Below are 20,815 nucleotides of genomic sequence, written 5' to 3'. Positions count from 1 at the left end.
ATACCACGATGTGATTCCACGATAAATTGCCAATTACTTGCTGGAAGTTTTATTATTCTCTTGTAACTCCTGGGTCTGGTATGTACCACTGCAGACAGATGTAGTGTGAAATACTAATAAAAATTTGTGACATTAAACTTGTTTGCTGAGTTTGGGATTCCTCTTTTGTATTAGGCTGAGGGATTTTTTTTTAAGTTGTAAATATTCTCCTTTGGTGTTTCTATTCATTTGATCATGTAGGTAGGTTGTAATAGCCCTTGTCTGTAATCAGCCTATTTCTGCTGGCCTTTGAATGGAAGAGATGCAGCATGGATGGTAAATCCTAATTAGGCTTTAACATAGTCCCTCATTAAGAAAGCTGGTTTGAACGCTTTGAAACGTGTAAGTCATAACAATAAATTGCTTAAACTAGTACTCCTGACATGAGTAGAAAAATTTTATAGGCTTGCTTTAGGTGTATGCTCTTCAAATAGGCTTCGAAAAAAATGGTGGCAATCAAAATGGTTCATCAAATGTTTTTCTTTTACAGTAGTGATAAGGGAGACACAGGAGATAAACATGGAAGTCGCAGTATTAAAGGTATGCTTTTTTTTTTTTAAATCTGAAGAATTGGTGTCTATTTCCATGTGACTTTCTGGAGGTCACATTTACAAAAAAGATGTTGCCTCTGTATTTCCATTTGCCATCATTTCTTTGCACTTGTGGAGTCAGTTTGGGTTATATATGTTTTGTTGTTTGTTTTAGGATTTACTGTAAAATAGGTAAGTGTGTGAATTAACATGGGCAGGCAGCCAGAAAAACCACAAAACCACAGCTGAAATAAAGAGAGTAAATTTATTTAGTTGCCTGGCTAACTAGAGGATCTGGGGCACACCCAGGTGGACACCGGCAGGCTCAGCCCATCCCATTCCAGCAGTCTTCATTAGTAACCCTGTGAGCTCCCCTGTGCTTTTTATGATCTCTGAGCTTTGAGAGCTAATGATCTCTTTGTCCTAACATGGAGCTCAGCATGTCCATGAGAGTGCCTCCAGGCCTCTCCAAACACCTGTATTACCTCTACACCGAAATTATTCTTCTCAAAACAGAGAATCAACAGCAGTAGGCATAACAGATGGGATTTCCCACTCTGATACTCTCCAGGCCTGAGGACTGCACATGGAAGTAAAACCCTTTGTCTTCACACTTCTTACACTGTTGGTTTAACCAAGTTTTTAGATAATGGTGCTCCCTTGTAGACCCCACATGGTGTTTGTTGCAGTGCTAAAGGAACTTGGAGGCCATTTCATGAACTAATGCTGTGAAGGTGAAAGATGTTTCAGGTATTAACATTCTGTATCTCAGTGTCAGTCACCATAATTTTGAAGGTGCCCTGTTAAAATCAAGTTTTATTTTTACATCTGCTGCTCAGATACTCTTAAAAGTCAGTAGTATTTATTCTCTGCTCCTTGGCCCAGGCTGAGGATCCAAGTTGCTTTTGGATTGCTGTGAAAGAATCTGTGCCTGGTGTAGTTGGTGAAACTGTGTATGAAAACCTGAATGCTGAAATGGAACAGTTTTATAACTGCTATAAAGATGCAGATGAAGTAAAACAAGAGGAGATAAAAAAAGGCCAGGTAAGATCATTGCTCTACATAGAAATAATCTATTACTTGAATCTGTTTGGTGGTGAAGTATTAAAAACATGTTGTTTTCTTTTTTTTTAATTTCACACAGAAAAACAGATAATAGCATCTCTGTGAGTTGTGTTTTCTCATCTGTAAGCCTTCTAACTGGAAGCTATAAGGCTTGCATTTTGCAAAGAAAATGGAAGGCTGTGTAATAAATACTGTGTCCTTGCCTTTGAAAAGCCTTTGAGTGTAATTGGGGCCATGTGACAGAAGCTGCTGTCTTGTTCTTTTTCTCTGCTCAGGTTTATGTGGTTTTCAGTGAGGAGCTGAAGTGCTGGTGCAGGGCTCTGGTGGAGTCAGTGAGGTGCCAGGCAGATGGTTACCAGCTCAGCTGTTTCCTCGTGGATCATGCCAAGTACTGCTTTGTTCCATCAGAGAGGTATGTCTTTTTGTTACTGTCATGTATTTGTAAATAATCACATATAATAAATTTGCTAGTAGATACAGATGCTGTTATTATTTATTTAGTTAATGAATTGGTTTAATTGAGGTGTAGATTGTGTCCACAAGAAGGTGCTAACCAAACAATACACTTGAAAGGACCTAAGTGCAAACCAGTCCTTATTTTGTGCTAAAGATGCTTTCTATTTTAGGTTTTGCTTTTTTAAAGATTTAGAATAGAAATAATGTCAGTCTGTTGTGATTGAGATGTGTGATTGCAAGTTAAAACCTACCTTTATATTCTTTCTTCTTTAATAATTTGGTATATACTAAAAAAAATTACGGCCACTGAAGTTCAGGCACAAAAACCATCTATAGAAGAAGGGTTTCACTTGCTGCAACAGCTTTTGAGGTCTAAACATAAAGATCTGGGGGTTTTCCCACTGCAGTTGACCAACTTGTTTATTAAGAGCTGCCAGTTTGTCTTGTCATGGTGCCAAAAAAGGTGAGTTTTCACAGGTTCTGAGTTCTTGATGAAATGAGTGGAAAACCTTGTGGTTTTAAAATCTTGAAGAATATGTTCATGTGTTTCAGAGCAAGCTAGTCGAGCTCTTAAAGTGTGTTTGTCTATTAAAATATGCAACTTGGAGCACAAGAAACTTCACCCAATTGGTTTTGGTAGTGTTCCATAAAATTAAAGTATTTTAAAATAAATAATGTTTTGACTGTTGCTTTGTTGGAAAACGACTGTTGCTTTGTTGGAAAACGACTGTTGCTTTGTTGGAAAATGACTTGATAATGGGTTAAATACCATGAAGATATTTAGAAGATGAGTAGCAAGAAGACTTGAAACTGCAGTGGCAAAGGATCAGAAAGATTTCTGGTAACTAGGGTGTGTATTGATACTAAATGAATAGAACAGCAATCCTGTTCATCAGTTGGTCCTGATGGCGCCTCTTAGAGTGAGACAGTGGTTTCAAGGTGGGAGCCAGTGGCATCCAAACTCCTGGAAGAACAGTGTTGTCAAATTCAGGATAACAAGAGGTGCTTCATGAGACCAGTGACTTCTGGAGAGGAAATTCTGCCCTGTAAAATCAGATAATTTCCACTTTGTTTTGCAGCATTCGAGTTTTACCAGGAGCATTCGCAAAGATCCCACACAGAGCAAAGAAGTGTCGGCTGCACTGCACAAAGCCACTGACACTGCATATTGACTACTGTGAAAACACTGCCAAAATAGGGTAAGGAGAGCCAGTAAATACATTCTGTTGGTGCATTTCTGAAGTGTGAGGGTTCAGTGTCGAATTTTTTAGACGGGATTATATTTCAAGGAGAAACCTGCAGTATTCTCATAGTAAACACAGAACTGTACCATCTACTAAGAGGAAAATCAGCTCTATTCCAGCTGAGAGGACAAAGCTCCCCACGGAACTAGTGGAGTCACCAACCCTGGAGGGATTTAAAAGATGTATAGATGTGGCACTAAGGGACATTGTTGAGTGGTGGCCTTGGCAGTGCTGAGTTAGTGGGTGGACTCAGTGATCCTGGGTTTTTTTCCAACCTTAATGATTCTATTATTTCTTCATATGTTATACTTGGTGCAAGCTGTGATATTGTGACAAAAGATCTTTTAATCTTGATCTTCATGATATTGTGAAAAGTTAAAGATAAAAGATAAAGTTCATGATATTGGTGAACTGGAACAATATTGCCAAACTAAAGTGATGTGCTGAGTAAACAGATTCTGCTGATTTATCTAGCTGGGCACTTTGTAAGAATTTTCATGATTTAGAGCTTTGTGCTTGTATAGAATTTTTTTTAAATTACCATTTTCATGTTTGTTAATCTGGAAAGACTGGTTGTGTTTATTTTCCTAGACCAGCCAAAAGATGGGATACTGCTGCCATTCAGCATTTTCGAAAGCTTCTTGAAGGTAAACAGCACTTCAGTTTTGAGAAAAATTAATTGTTAGGCAAATGTAGTACTTGTGTACAAGTTCATTATACTTGAGTATACTTGATTTTATTTATAAATGCTGTTAGTTAAAAACAATGAGAAAGGAGCTACCTAAGTATGGAGTGACTAAGGCACAAGTACTTGTGGAGCTGTATTTGGAGTACTCTGGGCTTCCATGCTGCATAAGTTTTGGTAGTTCAATAGATTGTATTTAGGCTGGATTAGGCTAACTGAGGGAGCATTCATGTCACATTTGTTTTGAACATTGGAACCATCGTGTATATTCAACATGAGACTGTGAATCAGCATCACTGCTGTCCTGCATTAGCATGTGCAGAGGTGCTTCAGGACTTGGATTAGCTGTGTTTCCCAAATGAAAAATGTAACAAAGCTGTACAGATGTGCAAATACAACTTCTTTCAAGAAAAGGAAATGTCACACTTGGAAAGCACGTGCTGGTGCCCAGACTGTCAGAGCCCAAGAGAAAACCAAGACTTTCACTGTAGAACTAAGAGTGGTTTGTCTCGAGGGGTTGTTAATCTGTTTCAGCTCTCAAACCTCCTCCAAAGAATAAGTAAGGACAAGTTCCTTTTTTGAGCTTTTAAGTTTTTATTATTAAATTCCTCATTTCACTTAGGTGAAATAACAAGTGTTACACATTTTTAATTGTGATGCCTGATTTTGTCTGTCTTAGTACAAGTGAAGAATGCCAATAGTGTGATAGGAGTCTAATCTTCTTTCTCGTGTTTGTTACTGCATTTAGAGGCTACTGAGGTTAAAGTCACAATACAGACAGTAGAAGATCAAGTGTTAGAGGTGTTTCTTTTTGTGACTATAAAAGATGAAAAGGTAAGATACTTTTATATTGCCAACACTATTAGTGTAGTTTGGTATTAGTTTAAGACTGGAAAGCATGGCTTGCATGTTTTATTCAGATACAGTAGAAGCTAAATCATTAATTTATAAGAGGTTTTTATTACAGTGCTGTTCATTGTAAACCTTTGGAGAAATTGCAAGAGGCAGAACTTGTATTTTTCTCTGCATTAACTTTTTTTTTTCATAAGCAAGTGAAGTCCATCCACTATTTAAGTGGATTAACTATGTGCATTATTTGGTGTACATCTTGTGGTATCATGTCTGAAGATGTTTCAGTAAGGCAGCTGCATAATACTGTAAAAACAACTAAAATTTCACACTCTTGCATACAGATGAGTCCTCAAGGAGCTGGAAAAAACATCCAATCTAGTTCCACTTGCCAAAATGTGTAACTTGTGTCAAATATCTGGGGTAGCTACTGCCGGACTGAAGCAGCTGTATAGTAGTTTTAGGCCTAATACTGCCCTTTTGTTCTGCCAGATTTTGATGTGTGCTGAATCCAAAAGAAATAGAGGCTTCACTGAATCAAAGGGCTCTTTGAGGGCTCATAGAAACAGTTAATTCAGTACAGAATTTTGGCCAGAAACCTGGAACTCAGTAATTAACACCTGTGGAAAGAACATACATGAAGAGAGGACTTTGCTTTTTTTAGAACTAATAATGGACAGAATGCATTCACTGGCATTTCTTATGTATGGGTTTCTGTTTGGTTGGATTTTGTTTGGGGTTTTTATCATATATAAAAGCACTGCTTTTGTTTAAATCTTCACATAAATTTTAAACAAATATGTGCTTGTATAGCTTATTGCTTGTTGACACTGATCAAAAAAAGATCTTGTTTGGGTTTTTTTATAGATCTGTGTTAATGATGATCTGGTTGCAAAGCACTTTGCTCATTACAAGGAAGATGAAGGGACTGCAGGGAGTTCCTCAGATGTTTCTGACGATGAAGTGTCCTTAAATGCTGAGTGTGTTCCAGTGGAGTTTGTTGGTCCTACGTTTCTTGCCAGGCCAAAACTGCCCTTTGGGGAGGAGGTGTCACCTCATCTTGGGCCAGGTGGGACCCACAGTTGGGGAGACAGTCCTTTAGTTGGATGTGTGGAATGGGAATGTCCTGTCTTGGGTTGGATCCCAGTGACTGGGACACATGGTGTCCATCTCTGGCTTTTTATGTGTTCAGATAATCAGAAATGGCTATCTCCATTTTATTTACCTTTTTAGGTCTTGCTGGTTGTAATTCTGTTCTTAAAAAGCCATCCCAAAGGTCACACACAGATCTAAATGACAATACTGTGCCTGTAAGTATTACATTCTCTAATGAATTGTGAAATGCAAGCTACCATAAACATACATAGGCCAGATTAGGAGTGCTGTAGTCACCCAGCTTGTTATTTTTTGGCAGTTTCCTGAAGCTTGTTACATCAAAATTGTTGCCTTAGTCAAAACAACTTTGAATTTGGAAAAGAATGCTGCAAAATATTTGGAGAATCCCACATGAGAAAAACACTTTCAACTTTGGGTTTTAAGTATTACTTTTGTATTTTAGTATTTTAGTGCTTAAAATGTGTTTCCTTTCTAGGTGGTCAGCGTGGTGCCAGATTTGCCTTCCAAGGAAGATAAAGCAGTTCAAACAGAGAGGTGTGGTGCAGTATGTTAAATATTCAGAATGATTCTGTCATCAGACAGCTGGGAGCTGTAGTGTGTTTGCAGTTACTGTTCTTAGGCCTCTAAAGGGCAGAGGGAAAGGAAAGCTACTTACACATGCTTTTGGGGAAGGAGAGTCTTCAAAGCTGCTGATGGTTACTCTGGAAAAATACCAGTTATTTCTAAACAGTAGCTCGACAACAAGGGTGGGGTGAGGAGGTATTTCTCTGCACACTAAGTGTGTTAATTTGCTTTATTTTATGTTTAGTGATTTATAAAGTTTTCAGATTTAATAAAATAGGAGTGGATCAATTTGTGCATGCTTTCACTGTGCTGCAGGTCAGTTGATGCATATGAAGTCAACCTCAGGAGTATTTCTTCTGTCAGTTTCTAACTGATGCAAAGATGAGTTGTTTCATGTTTTGGAACTTTAAGAAGCCTTTTTTTCTGCAGTCCAATCTATTTTTCTTCTTATGTCAGGGACCTTAATTTTGAAAAATACTCTGAAAGATTGTTTTCACTAAATTTTGCTTTCCAGGAGGTGTGGTTTGATTTCTGCTTTTGTATTGAGGATTTTTCTCATTGGCATAGATATGTCAAAAATACTTGAAGTGAATTGCTTCATGACACTTGGGAAGTACTGGTGGTATTTATAAATTATGTTTTTCTTTTGAATTTATGTTGTTTTTAATATCTCTGTTTCTCAGGATTCCACAGTTCTTAAATTCCAGTTTCCTTCAGACACACACAGTTGAAGATGACCAACAGGTATTTCAAACATTAACTTTTATTTAACTTAGTTTGTGCTGCAGACAGTTTGGTTTTGGTAGCATTGGGCCTTTGTGGAAGGAGGTCAGGGGCTGACTGCTCCTGCATCGGCCTCTGCAGGCCAGAGCTGAGCCAGCCAAGTTGGGGATGCCTCTCTGAATTTAAGAAAGGGCAAAAACACAGGGGAGGGAACAAAAAAAAGTGAGAAACAGTCAATGCCAAGGTCAGAGGAGTAGAAGGAGCTCCATGCAGATGTTTCTGAAGGGATTTCAGTCTGTGGAGGACCTGCATTGGAGCAGAGAACAGAGGTTGCCATCTGCATTGTGACTGCTCTCCCTGCCTCGTGCTGCTCCTTGTGGGACCGAGTGCCAGCTGTGCACAGAATGTCCACTGCATCTCTTGAAGGGCTTTCAGACAGTGAAAAACCATCTTTGAAAGTCTTTCTTCAAGAATAGCAATAACAAGTTTTTCTCACCCTTGGTCTGTGTAACCTGTCATTATGTATGAATCATATTTAAAATGAATTCAGAATTTGATTCATTTACATCAAAATGCCATTTTTTAAATACAGTGAGTGCTTCTGAGTTTGTGTAGGCTAAGCCCCTTTTGTTAAGTATTGCCATTATAATCTATTTGTCTCACGGTTTCAGAGTTTACAAGATGTTGGGAAAGAAAAAAACTTTGTGTTCCTGAGCAAGAAAATTGAGCCATCATCAGTTTTGGAAGCAGCACCACTTTTTGATGGTCTGAAAAAGGTAGAGGTGATGATACCACATTGATTATCTTCTTAAGACAAGTTTCATACCTCAAATTACCATAGTAAATATTACAGTAATACCTCAGTTTGATTGAGTAATGTACAAGGTTGTTCATATGGTTGAATAAATGAAGCTTTGGGGAAATGCTGTAAAAATTTTTCACATTGTTTTATGGTATATTAGCCACTGCTAGAAGTGGATTTGAATTTTAAAACAATAATGTAACAGCTGAGCCCAGAAGATGGTTTTTCATATTACCTGTTAAGGACATTTGTTATGTAATGGGTCAAAAGCTTTTAAATCACTTGTGGTTACACTTTGTCTTGTTTTGTTGGTGTTTAAGTACACTGATTTAGTGGGAAATTCTTAATTTCTATTTCTGTAGGAACTTGCTTGGAACAAGTTTTCAGGCCCTACCTTCACCCAGTCCTACTGTTGGCCACCAGTAGCTGGGGGATGTGATGTTGTCACCATCTCCCATCAGGGAAATGATCCCTTATTATATATTCCACCAGTTCTTACACTTTTGCAGGAAAGTGACTACCAAGTCTTGCCAAACATGAATGGGGTATGTATATATTAGACCAGAGAACCTCTTACTAGTCTGAATGTTTGGAATGTATGCATTAATGTCATCTCAGTGTATCTTCATGATGTCTGCCAGTTTCTGTAAGGCCTCTGCTTAAAGGACTTGGATGGACTCTATGAATGAGGCAAGTCCCAAACTTACTTTTAAAGCAATCCCTAACAAGTGGTTCGTGCCCTGGCACTTACATACACAATGGAGCTTTGTTTCTGCATGACTAGTATGTACTTATTAACTAAAATGGGTATTAGCTGTTTTAAATACTACAATGCATTTTCTAGCTTCTATTAGATCATAGAATTACTGAGCTTGTAAGGGACCTCTGAAAATGGCCCAGTACAACCCTAGTAAGACAAGATTCTTAAGGTTCTGTATTCTGTCTGACAAATGTTGTCGATTTTTGTACCTGTGTATGTAGCCACTAGCACTGATTTTATGTCCTGGATGGAAGAAGGCACAGCTTGTTTTTGACCTGCTGAAAACATACAGGAAGGGCTGCAGACACCTTCATCCAATGCTGATAACCCTTGGGCAGAACAAGGAAGCAGCCAGCCAAATGGAAATCCGAGGCTGTAAGAACACTTTGTCATCTTAGTTGTGCCTGAAGGCAGTGTGGGCTGCCTTAATTGCAGGAGCATGTGAAAGAACAATTTCTGCTTCTCAGGTTCTTGGTTTATTTGTTGAAATGCTGGTTTACAATTTGCTGTTAGAATAAATGGTCAGTACTTTGTGTATCTAACTCGGTAGCATGCAGAGGGTGCTCCACAGAGAAGCAGCATAGAAGGAATAAAAAAGCTGTTGGGAGACTTGCCCTGCTTAGATATATGTACTTAAAATATTGAGGTGTGTTCTGGTGTGGTGCCTTTGTTTGATACCTGCATTTTCAAAAGTGGCTTTTGTTGTGCCAAGGGAATAAGAACTATGGATAGAACTATGAAGAACTGTGTAAAACTCCATTTCAGCAGTTGCTATTTTTTCTTCCATCGTTCAACTTTGAGCCTGGTGGGTGAATTCAGGCCTTTAAGCAGCAGAGCTGTTGGTGTAATTGCACCAGTGAAGATTTGTGTGGTTTTATTTCTATGTGTAGATAGATACTCGTGCACACACATATGTGTAAGTTCCTAAGCTACAATGTGTGCTTTATTCCACTGTTGAAACTGAACTTAATTGCTCTTGCATATCTTTATAAATATTTCCCTTCTGGCTCTTTGGTTCTGAAGTTATTACCTCTATTTCCAGTACCATACTGGAAATGAGATGACATCCCGCTTTGTAAACTTGCTAACCTTCAGACATTCCACTGGATTTCAAAAAGTCAGAGCTTCACCCAATCATGTCTTGGAAAACTTGGAGGAGTAGAAAAATACAAACTCCTCAGTTTTGAGATGATGAATCTGAAATACAAATGTGACCATTTTTAAGAAAGCTACCATGTCTTTTGTTGTCACAGTAAAATTATTCCAAGTAGTAATTTAATAGTAACAATCTTTGCCTTGTAGGTGAAATAGGTGTGACTACACCCTACAACCTCCTGAGACTGCTGGAACATAACACTGGGTTCTTGTGTCATCTTGGCCATCTTGTTCTTGATGAGATCGAGGTGTTGTTCTCTGACACTTCTGAGCAGGTAAATGCCTTCCACAGTCACTTGGCAAAATGCTGTTCCAGTTGTGCATGAGTCTGGAACAGTGGCACACACTGAGGAAAAAAAACCTGGAAGTGGGTTTATTGTGAACCCCTTTTTTTTATTTTACTTTTTATTTTTGTATTTGCAAATTACTGTGTTGGCAGGTTGAGCTTGTCTTCTAGTTACCACCTAGTTTTTGCTGAATTTCTCTGCCCTCTCAAATCTTTGTCTAGGCTTTTTATATTAGAGATTTCAACAGATCTTTTTCCTGAGATTTCCATCTTCTCTGGACAGAATCCTGCATGCACATGTATATGCTGTCCTGTTGCTTTCTTATGCTTCAGAAGTCATGCAAAGAATAGGACAAAAGTGTATATATTTGTACACTTTTGGGGGGTGAAGCTTGCAGTTTGCTGTGGTAGTGGCTTTGTGACTGGAAAAAACACTGTTCTCAAACTGTATTTTTCTGGGCTGTTATGTGCTTGCTGGAATGTGATGAGAGGAGAGAAAAATCACTTTTCTTCTAGGTGTTTACTATACTGGATTGTTACAAGAAAGCCACTGCTCAGGCACGGGGGAATCGACCACATCAGATCATTGCTGTGGGAACTCAGTGGAATAAACATATCACACCCTTGATAAAGGAGTTTATGAATGATCCTCACATTGTGATAACTGTTATTGAAGAAGCTGCCATCTTTGGAAATGTGCAACAGGTAAAACTTAGGAAAAACTGTGTCACTGCTTGGATATGTGGCTGCTGCTGGTTTATTGGAAGCAGCTGGTGCTGCAGTGCTGCCTCCCAGTGTCAGCTGAACTTAGAAATCGTGTGCAGGTGGGTCACTGAACAAGCTGGAGGTCTCCTACTTTCTTTTATAGGACTGAGATGAAAACAGTCCCTTGACTATTTTGTGGTTAGTGCAAATGACTCTAAATTTGAGATCTATTTGCAAACAATACAGTTCTTGACCAGGATGTTTTTGCAGTTGTTAGCTGTGGCTGGCAGAACTACAAGGTAAGGAGTGCCAGGGCAAATCAAGTAAAGCATTTGGTTTGCTGCTTTCACACAGTACCAAACTTTTCACCTCAAATTTCTAGAAGACCTATTACATATTCTTAGGTGTCTTTTCACTTATTTTCCAGTCAATGTGGTATAGCCATGAGGAATAACAAGAAATGGTTTAAGTTTGATTTGAACTACACCGTGTCTCAGCATGGCATCATTTGTGGATTTTGAAGGTTGGGAAATCTCCAAAAGTAGATACTCTGGGCATGTAAAGAAACTGAGAACACACGAGTTTTTGTGAGAAGCCTTAATGATTGAGCAGAACTGAAAGTGTCAATGTGTGTGGATGCATCAAGGTTAGGTTTAGGAAGAATTATATAGTAAGATATGTGTGGGTTATGTGAATTACCAGCTCTCTGTTTTGTATTTGCTTTTAGGTGGTGCAACCCTGCATGAACAGCAACAGAACTGCTGAGTTACTCAAAATTCTGGATTTTACCCAGAGGAATCTTCAGAAAGTGCTGGTTTTCACTGACTCAGTAACTGAAGTAGAGTTGATTCATAAGGTAAGAAAGTGTTTAAACTTATATAAGCAGTTTTTTTTTTTTAATTCTAAAGTTATAACAAACTAAAATATCTTGGCTTCTGAGAATAAAGGAGGAATGTGAATTTGGAATTTAATCATTCCTGCTAAAAGTAACCCCAGACTATGACTGTCAGCAAATGGCTGACATAGATCATGTGATACTTCTAGGATTCATTTCTGATGTAAATATTGGTGCATGTGGATTGTTTATTCTTTGATGACTGTTAATGGAAGCAAATCTGGTTTGGGGTTGTAACTATCTAACACATTTCCCTTGAATATTTTGAGGGTTCAAGCATATCAAAACCAACCTTGCCACCACTTTAAAAAGTGCTTGTTGATGTTAAAGTAGGATTGAATCTGTTGATAGTAATTCTTGTTGGACAAGAATTCTTTGAACACCAACTTCAAATATTTTACACGGCCTCTCAAAATATTTCAGGGGTTCATGTGATGAAGAGTGCTTGTTCTGAGAGACTGAAACATGAATCTGCATGTTGTTAGATCATGAAATCAGAGAGAACACATTAATGAGGGGAAAGGCTTGACATTTTTATTTTCTTAAATGTCTAGCTAATGTATTAGAACACGAGAACATGAGCTTGTAGTTCTCTTTTTATGCAGGAAATAAATGAACCTTATCTCCATTAATACATTCTTTTTTCATATAAGAAACCTAAATTTCATTAGTTCTTTGGTTGTATCTCTACAGTAAGATGTAAATTCTAGTAAGAGATGGCTGCCTTTTAGATTTGATTGGAACAAGTACTGCAGCATTGCAGGAATGTGGAACTTTTTACTTTGCCATGCAGGCACTGAAGAGCAACTCGATAGTTTCCTTGAAAAAGCATAAAGAGAGCAAGTGTAATGCTGAGTGTGTCTTGGAGAGGTGGAGAAAAATGCACAGTTCTGGCACTCCTGCTGTGTTAGGTGAGGATTCTCTGTCTGGTTGGGATTGTATCTTAATGTAGAGCTAAGATCTGCACCAAGCACTTACACTGGGTTATCTCACCACTTCCACAGGGACAAATCCCTATGAACGCTTTCCAGTTCTCTATTTACTTCTTAATACTACAGCCCTTTGTTTTGTTTTTTTTCTTTCTTTTCTCCTGTTACTATTTTCTCTGTTTAGTTTAAAGAACCATGAATGTATTCAAAGATTTTCTATCATTTTACAATTTCCTCTGCTACAGAGGAGATAGAAAGTCTGAAATAATTTCCAGACCACAAAGATTTATTGTAATAATTTTCTGTAAGTTCCATTAGGGTTATTTTTCAAATTTTTTGCACTAACAGAGACCTTTATCCATTTTCAAACTCAATTTGTTCTTTATGTTACATAAAAACAAGAAAGTGGACTTAGCTCTGCACAGAGCTATGAGAACTCCTGCAGTATTTCAGCTGTCTCCTGTCTTACTCCTGTGAATTACTGAGTGGTGCTCAATTCTCTGTATTCTGTGGTGCTGACAGGAAATGGAGAATTCTGTGAGCTTGGCATGAAATGCTGTGTCTGCCATATGCTGATGAGATTTATTGACTGGGGAAATAAAAAGCTTTATAGGAATGTATTGGGGAAAAATCCATCTTCCAGTTGGGAGAAGGAAATCAGCTGTGGTGTGTGTGATGTGATACTTCCCATGTTTGAATTACTACAGTTACATATCTGTGCAAAACATGTGCTTAGTTTTAACAGATGACTGCCTGCACTCCTTGGGAATCACAGATGCAACTTGGGTGATCCATTTCAGTTTCCCATCTCCAGCAGTCTTTGGGCAGCGCCTGCAAAGCATGAGTGACAACTTCTGCCCTGCCATAAAGGTTTGGGTGAACCTTGACTGGGTGGTGCTGAGTTATTACTGGTGGATTCCATAAATATTTCCCAAAATATTTCTCATTATTGCTAGGATTCTGCTGTAGATCAGGAAGATACGAAGGCAAAGTCAGTCATTCTGCTGACAGAGAGCAGTTCCTGTCATGCACCTGAGATTTTCTACTATTTAAAGCGTGCAGAAGCTGAAATTCCAGAAGAACTCTATGATTTGACTGCCAGGGTGCAGGAATCTGAGGAAGACGAGAAATTTTCAAGACCCCTGTGTGCTTCTCTTAAAGCATTTGGGATTTGCAGGTAAGGAAGTGTCAGTGTTTTGTGCCCTCAGTGATGGTCGCTGCTGATTCCTTGATGAATTTTCCTGTTGGATGCTTTTATCTAAAACAGGTTTTGCTCGTGATTTTTTTCCTGTTGCAAGTCACTTAACAGTATTTTAAAAGTGAAAGCAAAGAGCTTTTTTTCTAAACTTGTTGTGGTTTTTTTTTAATGTAGGAACAGAACAGAGTGTCCAGATCGTCATCAAATTAATTTATCAATAGACATGGCCCAGAATATTGCAGCTGAAATGATAGAAACACCTGAACGTGTGACAGTAAGTTAGAGTTTTCCTTGGGTTTGGGTACCAAGAGGACAGGTCTTAAACAGCTACTTAGCATGTTACTTTTTTTTTTTTTAATTCCATTAATCCTACTGCAGTAGGATTAATGTACTCTCCCTTGCCTAAGTCAGTGTGCCAGATGTTCTGTGTGTTGTGTTTTGTTAGTAATTCTGTTTACCTCAGGTTTTTTTCCTGTTTTGAAGATTGACATTTTGTGGGAAGAGGACTTGTGTTCTGTGTATTCATTCCTTTTATAATTTGAGACTGTATATCAAAATTAACAAAGATGGGGGTTTATAGAAACTTAAATTTCTTGTAGAAGAAACACAGAGTAATCTGTGGGAGTGAGGAGAAGTTGAAGTGGAAGAATTTTTTTCTTAGCTGACATGTTCGTGCAAACTTGTTGAAAACTGAACATTTTCTGGCCTTGGGATTAGAGAATGTATTTTTATTTATGGTATGCCCAAGAAATGGGGAGCTCCTGTCTTGTAGGTAGAACATTTGAGTTATTTCCTTCAAAAATATCAGTGCTTTGGAAGATTTTTACTATAGGGTGCTGTTTAGTTAGACTTCTTTTTCAGTAGTTCCACATCCATGAAACCTTCGTGGCTCTAAGGTTGACTTTGCTACAGTGATTCTTCATATCCCAGTAACAGTTTGTGTCTCCAGCTCCCTTTGAGATTTGGGCTTTATCTGAGGTGCTCTCAAAGCAGCATTTTACACATTGGTGTGCACAGCTGTGTTTGTAGTCTTTTATTTAAGTCCTTTTGGTGCAAAAAAAGCAGTCAGTTCTCCCTGTAAGGCTGGGGAGCATTGAGAGTAGAGCTGGAGTGGTGCAGAATGTGTGAGTGGTTAATAGCCTGACAGATAATTGGCAGAGCTCACTGGTGTTCACTGAGGTGGAATATCATCACCTGACACCCAGCAGCTCCTGTTCTGTACATTGCTGTCCACTGCTGACTCAACTGTGGCCAGTTAGGATTGAGAATAATAACAACTCACTGTTTTCTGAACTATGTATGTATAATATCTGTCACCTTTTGGGGCTGGAAAGAGGTATATGAACTATATATAAAGACTTGAATTTCATTGGTTTGAGAAATCACACACCCCTCCTTTCTGCTGATGTATTTGATCCTTTCAGATCCTGCCTCTCTTCATTGAACATGCAACAAAGTACTTTGGTCGAATAGTCAGGAAGCAAAAGGACCAATATACAGCTCTTGCTAAAGAAATGAATGATTACTTCAAGGTACCAGGACATAGGATTTCTGTGAGCACTGTGGAGAAGTCAGTGTTCTATGGGTTACGTGAGGAAGCCATTTGCCACAGGTAAAATTTTGTTGGCTTTTTACTTGATTCGTGTGCATGTATTTATACAAAGACTTTTAAAAACTTGACTGTTGGGTAAAGAAAAAGTCCTCAAAAGCAGCAAAAAAACCACTGCTATGCCAATAATGCTTTAAAAAAGCTCTTGCCTACTCTGAGCTCATGAATGGCAAACAAGGTTGTTCCCCACACATGCACTTGGTTACAGAGTGGACTGGGGAAATACCAGTTTTAAAATGAGAGCAGTTTAAAAAAATATCCTGCACACCTGGTTACATGAGTAATAATTCTGTGTTTCTTTTCCTGCTGTATGAAGGGTTCAGGTGGTAGAGACTGCAGCAAAAGATGAAGAAAATGCCTATAAGGTCACAATTAAATACATAGATGAAGGCAGGACAAGTCAAGTGAATAGTGATCAGCTGCTTCACTTACCTGTGAAGTTTCAGAGTCTGCCACCTCAGGCTGTGGAAATTATAGTTTGTAGAGTAAAACCCATAGATAATGAAGTTGAATGGAATCCAAAGGTAATAAGCTGGTTTTGTATGGTATTTCTGTTACATTCTTTACCTTCTCTTTCTGTTTTCTACAGGAAAACAGTTACAAACTGTAAACTTGGGTACCAAACTGCATTGCTTCCTAATATTGACACTACCTGCAATTGGGGCAGGTTCTAAGAAGGCCAATTTTCTTTTTTTGTTTTTCTACGAAATAATACAGGGAAGCTAATGGGATTTTGTTTTTCTCTGGTTTCAATGTCTTTCTTTTAGAATAGTTCTCACTGCTTTGGATTCTGGGGGAGGAACAGGGGAAGTGTAGCCTCTCTGAATTAATTTGTGTTTGAGTGATCTTTCATTGTCTTTGAAGGCTAGTATTGTTCTAAGTTAGAGTTAAGTTAAAGTGTTCCACTGGTTTACTCAAAACTGTATTTGTTGAATACCCTTTTCATTGTTAAGCTCAGAAGTTGTTGTTCCATTGTAGTTAAAGTGACTGTAAAGCTGTGTTGGTATCCATACATCTCAAGTGCAGTGATAACTTGTTTTTCCTAGGTGACTGATCACATCAATCACAAAATTAAAGGAAAAGTTCATCATGCAAAAGTGGTGCATACCTTGGGAAAGACAGTTTGGGTTGACCCAATGGTAGGTATAGAATTACAGCACAGGGAAGTCTTAGTATATCTGCACACAGTCCAAGACTATTCCACAAATTAATAAAACAAGTATATTTGGGAGGTACTGGTGTTCAGTAGTTTGTCTTGTCAAATCAGTCCTGCAGTTTGTTACGTTCCAGTGGAAGAATGAAACTGGGACCATCCAAGATGGTTTGCTGATATCCAACAGCTCTTGAAGTAGACTTAATTTATTTTGTTTATAAATTCTTAATTCTACTCTTACAGCCCTTACACTAGTTTGCAGTCGGTTTTAGTCCAAATTTTTCTGCAAATTAAAAAAACGTTAAAACGTTACTCCTTCATTTTCTTGATCAGAACAGGAAAAATGACTGCTCTTGTTCTTGGAGTTTTCTTGTTTTACAGTTTCACATCCATTGGCATCTGCAGACTCCTTGATTTTGTGGAGCGAGTCAAGTGAAAAATGGATCAGAAAGAGAAAATTATCTGGAAGTCATTCTTTTCAGTTCCCATATAGTGTAGCTCAACCTTTCACCAGTTTTTGGCTTTGGCATTTTTTCTTGTGTCCCCCACCCCCTCAGCTGTTCTCAGGATGTCTGGGGCTCGCAGTTCTTGACTGCATGAGGTCTGTTATGGCTGTCAGTTGCCATCCTGGTTCTGTTAGTGCACACAGCCAGTAACTGGAGCCATTGTCACAATGCAAATTACAGTGATAGTTGGAAAACTGTTAAACATGGGGGATGTTCCTGTCTGAAAATCAGGAAAACCAAATTGCCTGCAGGCAATAGACAACAGGGCTACATTGGAAGTCTGACTAAAAGAGCAGCTTTGAGTTGGAGGGAAGCCATTAAGGAGCTGTGCTTTCCCTTTATTATGTTGTTTAATTCAAGGTTGGGGTTACCCATCTTCCCACGATGAGGATGTGGATCAACGAGTACAACATTCGGTCTGAGATTTTGTCGACGGGTTTGGGAACTGACAATCCTGAACATGTAGGAGAAATTCAGAAGCTGTGCACACAGGTATCAGTTGTGGATCATGGACAGAGCTTGGAGCATTTGTAAGTATTAGCAATTTTTTTTTCAGCATATATTTTATTAAGAGAAAAACTGTATTTAACTGAATATGAATAATATCACTGACAGTGATGTTCATTTAAATGCAGGAGCAGTTGTGTTTGCAATGTGTCTACCTCCCATTAACTACTCTTTAGCCCTATAACACCAAGGAAAAGAAAATTCTAATTCTAGAAAACACTGACCTAGAATTTGATGCAGACAGGCAAGTTAGTAACTTTCCGAACTCTGTGACTCCTGACTTACTAACTGTAGTTAGTACTGAGTCTGAATTCAGTTTCTGTCAGAATTCATGATGCTCAGTTGGTCAATATCTGGTATCTCAGGCACAACCTGTTTGCATTTATTCCTTTCTCCTGGGAAAGGAAGTTTGGGATCCTCCATGTCATTGCCAAAGCACGTAATGCTAGGGACCAGATAATTTGACTGTGATGCTGTGTGCTGAAATGTGTGTAATGCAGCTGCTTGGATCATTTTTTACAGATCTGCTAAGCCTGAGACTACTGTTGAAAAATTGGGAACTGCAATACAGGCTTTGTTAATAAGGTACAGATTAAAGTAGGGGGAGGCAAAGTAAGGTGAAGCTGACTGTCATTTGTGGGTTTCCTTTTAAAACTGCTTTGTCCTGTGTTCAGAAACACAAAAGAGGACACAGCTGATCTAGAGGAAGTGTCCAGTCCACAGGATCCCTCGATACAGGAAAATTCTTCTGAAAGCTGTAACAGTCCTGTGACTCCTCCAAGCAGTAAGTCTTCAGTCCTTTCCACAAGTTTTCAAACATGAATTCAAGTTAGGTGCTTGATACCAGCCTAACAGTCATCCTGCAGCTGCACACTGCTCTGGGTACAGAGCAGCACCATGTGGCTGCTGTTTGCAGTCAGCCAGAGCTGCCTTCCTGTGAGCAGTCAGGAGATGCTGGGAGAGTGACTCTTGCTCCTGTAACTGTGTGGCTGTCTGGGGAATGCTCTGTCCTTGAGACACTTGGAATTCTTTGGCTGTGAGTGGAACATGTGAGCAGGACATCTCTGCTGTAGAGGGCACGAGAGCTCTGCTGTCCAAGGCCACAGGATTGAAGGGAGTTGAAATCTGTTGAAATAAAATTGTTCTCAGGGTATTTTTTTTCCCAAGACTGAGAATGGCAGAAAATGGTGCTCCCCCCATTTCTTTTTCATCTAATCTCAAGGATGTGTTTACTGTTCTGTCAGTAGAGGCTTAGAAATGCTTAGGCATAGCAGGGGACAGGATTACCTGCTAGCAGCTGACACATGAGTGGAAGGTAAGGAGGTTCTAGCAGATAAAAAGGCTGGAGTGCTTATTGTAGAAGGTTTTTTTCCCTGTTAATAGTCACACTAATGCCATATTTTGAGCTGTGCTGTTGACACCACTATTATTATCCTGAACCTCCCCACTAATTCCCAAAATCATGTTTCAGGTGTCAAATAAATAATGTTTTGAAACTGGAGAAAACTTTTACCTGACCTGGAAAAGAACATGTTTGGTTAGATTTTTTTAAATCTTCTAACACCAACTAGAGTATTTTTGATAATAAAACTTTTTGTTGAATTATTAACTTTATGAAATCTTTCAGGATAGGAAGTACACAATATAAAGGACAAAGACAGTAATTTGGTTGCTAGCAAGTTATTTTTGTGATGGTACAGGGAAATTCTGGGAATACCTGTTGTTTGTAGTGTAGGGAAGTATAAAAGATGTTTCTGGGTGTCTTCTTTTTAGATGATGTAATTCAAACAAAAGAAGCAGAACACTCTACTGTGCATCAGCAGAAGAGGTAAGAAAACAGTGATTCATTCCCATCTTGTGCTGGTGTAGGTCTGCATGGCCCAGGCCATGGCTAAGTTGTGACTTCATGGGCAAATTCTGGCTCTGTGTGAGGCAGCTTGGCTAAACCTCAGTGGTTTTCTGCTTTGGAAAATACCTATTAAATGAACTGTCTTTCAGCTGTCATCCACCAATCAAGTGGTTTCAAGATGATGTGAGTGTGACACTGAAGGTGCAAATACTGAGGGCAACTGACAGTAGATGTGAGTTCTGTAGAGAAAAGGTAACTTTCAGGTAGGTTTAAGAAACTTCAGTATAATCAGAAAAATGTCTTTGTTTGGGTTTAGTGTTTTTAAACTGACTGTATATTGCAGTGCTTATTCAGAAGGCAAACTTTATGTGGCTGACCTGGAGCTGTACCAGTCAGTAATTGCAGAGAAGTCCACATGTGTGATTAAGGATACAGAGGCTGTGATTTTATTGGTAAAAGAGAAGAAAGGAACATGGTGCAAATTACTGAAGAACAAGGTGAAGTGAAAACTAATTTGAGAGTTACTGAATGTTCTGAACATGTTTGCTGTGCATCAGAGCAGGTATTTCAAACTATCTTTTTGTCAACAGAATGTTCATGTGTCCTTAGATTTTGAATGCTGGGAAGAGTCTGAAGATGAAATCCCTTTTACAGTTGGTAAGGATTGTATGAATCTGTGTTTATAACACATAAAATGATCAACATTCTCTCTTTGCATTGCCTTTATCTGAAATATTTATTCCAGCAGGTGGCTCAAATTCTCTGAAAAGAGCTGAGGGGGACCTCTAGAGCAAACTCGAGGCAGCAGGGCATTGTTCTGTCAGCTTAGCCCAGACTGAAGGCTCACAGAAGTGGTTCTGAGTGTTTTGGTCTAGTTTGTAGTAAAAAACGTTGGGGCTTGCTGGGTTGGGTCATTGAATAGCACCATGTATTTGTTCTGGAGTTCATTTTTTCCTGGTTTATAAATGTTTACACCTTGTTAATTGCTTGCAGGTTCTGGAAAACTGAACTACCCTCCTGCAGGATCTGAGGAGTGGTTTGAGTCCTCAGAAGACAGCGATACAGAAAGTGATGACTAACTTGGAGGAGAAATTCCTTTCCCCTCTGATAAGAATTGTATTATTGTTAATTAAACAGTTGATGTAATTGTTGATAGTTGATGCAATTGTTAATTAAAAATGTTAGTGCCT

General features: G+C 38.7%; 1 protein-coding gene across 1 annotated transcript; it reads left to right on the top strand.

Annotated features, from left to right (window-relative positions):
• The first annotated feature begins 484 nt into the window (after positions 1-484).
• TDRD12 (tudor domain containing 12) lies at positions 485-20,815 on the top strand. The gene is made up of 31 exons (XM_036390346.2): positions 485-579; positions 1,455-1,613; positions 1,910-2,046; positions 3,170-3,289; positions 3,926-3,981; positions 4,768-4,853; positions 5,736-5,937; positions 6,102-6,178; positions 6,460-6,518; positions 7,232-7,292; positions 7,943-8,047; positions 8,436-8,618; positions 9,055-9,208; positions 10,136-10,263; positions 10,791-10,979; positions 11,707-11,835; positions 12,668-12,785; positions 13,540-13,673; positions 13,760-13,980; positions 14,176-14,275; positions 15,426-15,613; positions 15,927-16,134; positions 16,657-16,749; positions 17,630-17,799; positions 18,299-18,361; positions 18,451-18,560; positions 19,550-19,604; positions 19,775-19,888; positions 19,969-20,122; positions 20,216-20,282; positions 20,619-20,815. Exons 1-31 carry the CDS (start codon positions 559-561, stop codon positions 20,702-20,704), a joined length of 3,747 nt encoding a protein of 1,248 aa, XP_036246239.1. The 5' UTR covers positions 485-558; the 3' UTR covers positions 20,705-20,815.

The sequence above is a fragment of the Molothrus ater genome, chromosome 12, assembly GCF_012460135.2.
Source record: "Molothrus ater isolate BHLD 08-10-18 breed brown headed cowbird chromosome 12, BPBGC_Mater_1.1, whole genome shotgun sequence".
Lineage (NCBI taxonomy): Eukaryota > Metazoa > Chordata > Aves > Passeriformes > Icteridae > Molothrus > Molothrus ater.
This window is presented reverse-complemented; position numbering and strand designations above follow the sequence as displayed.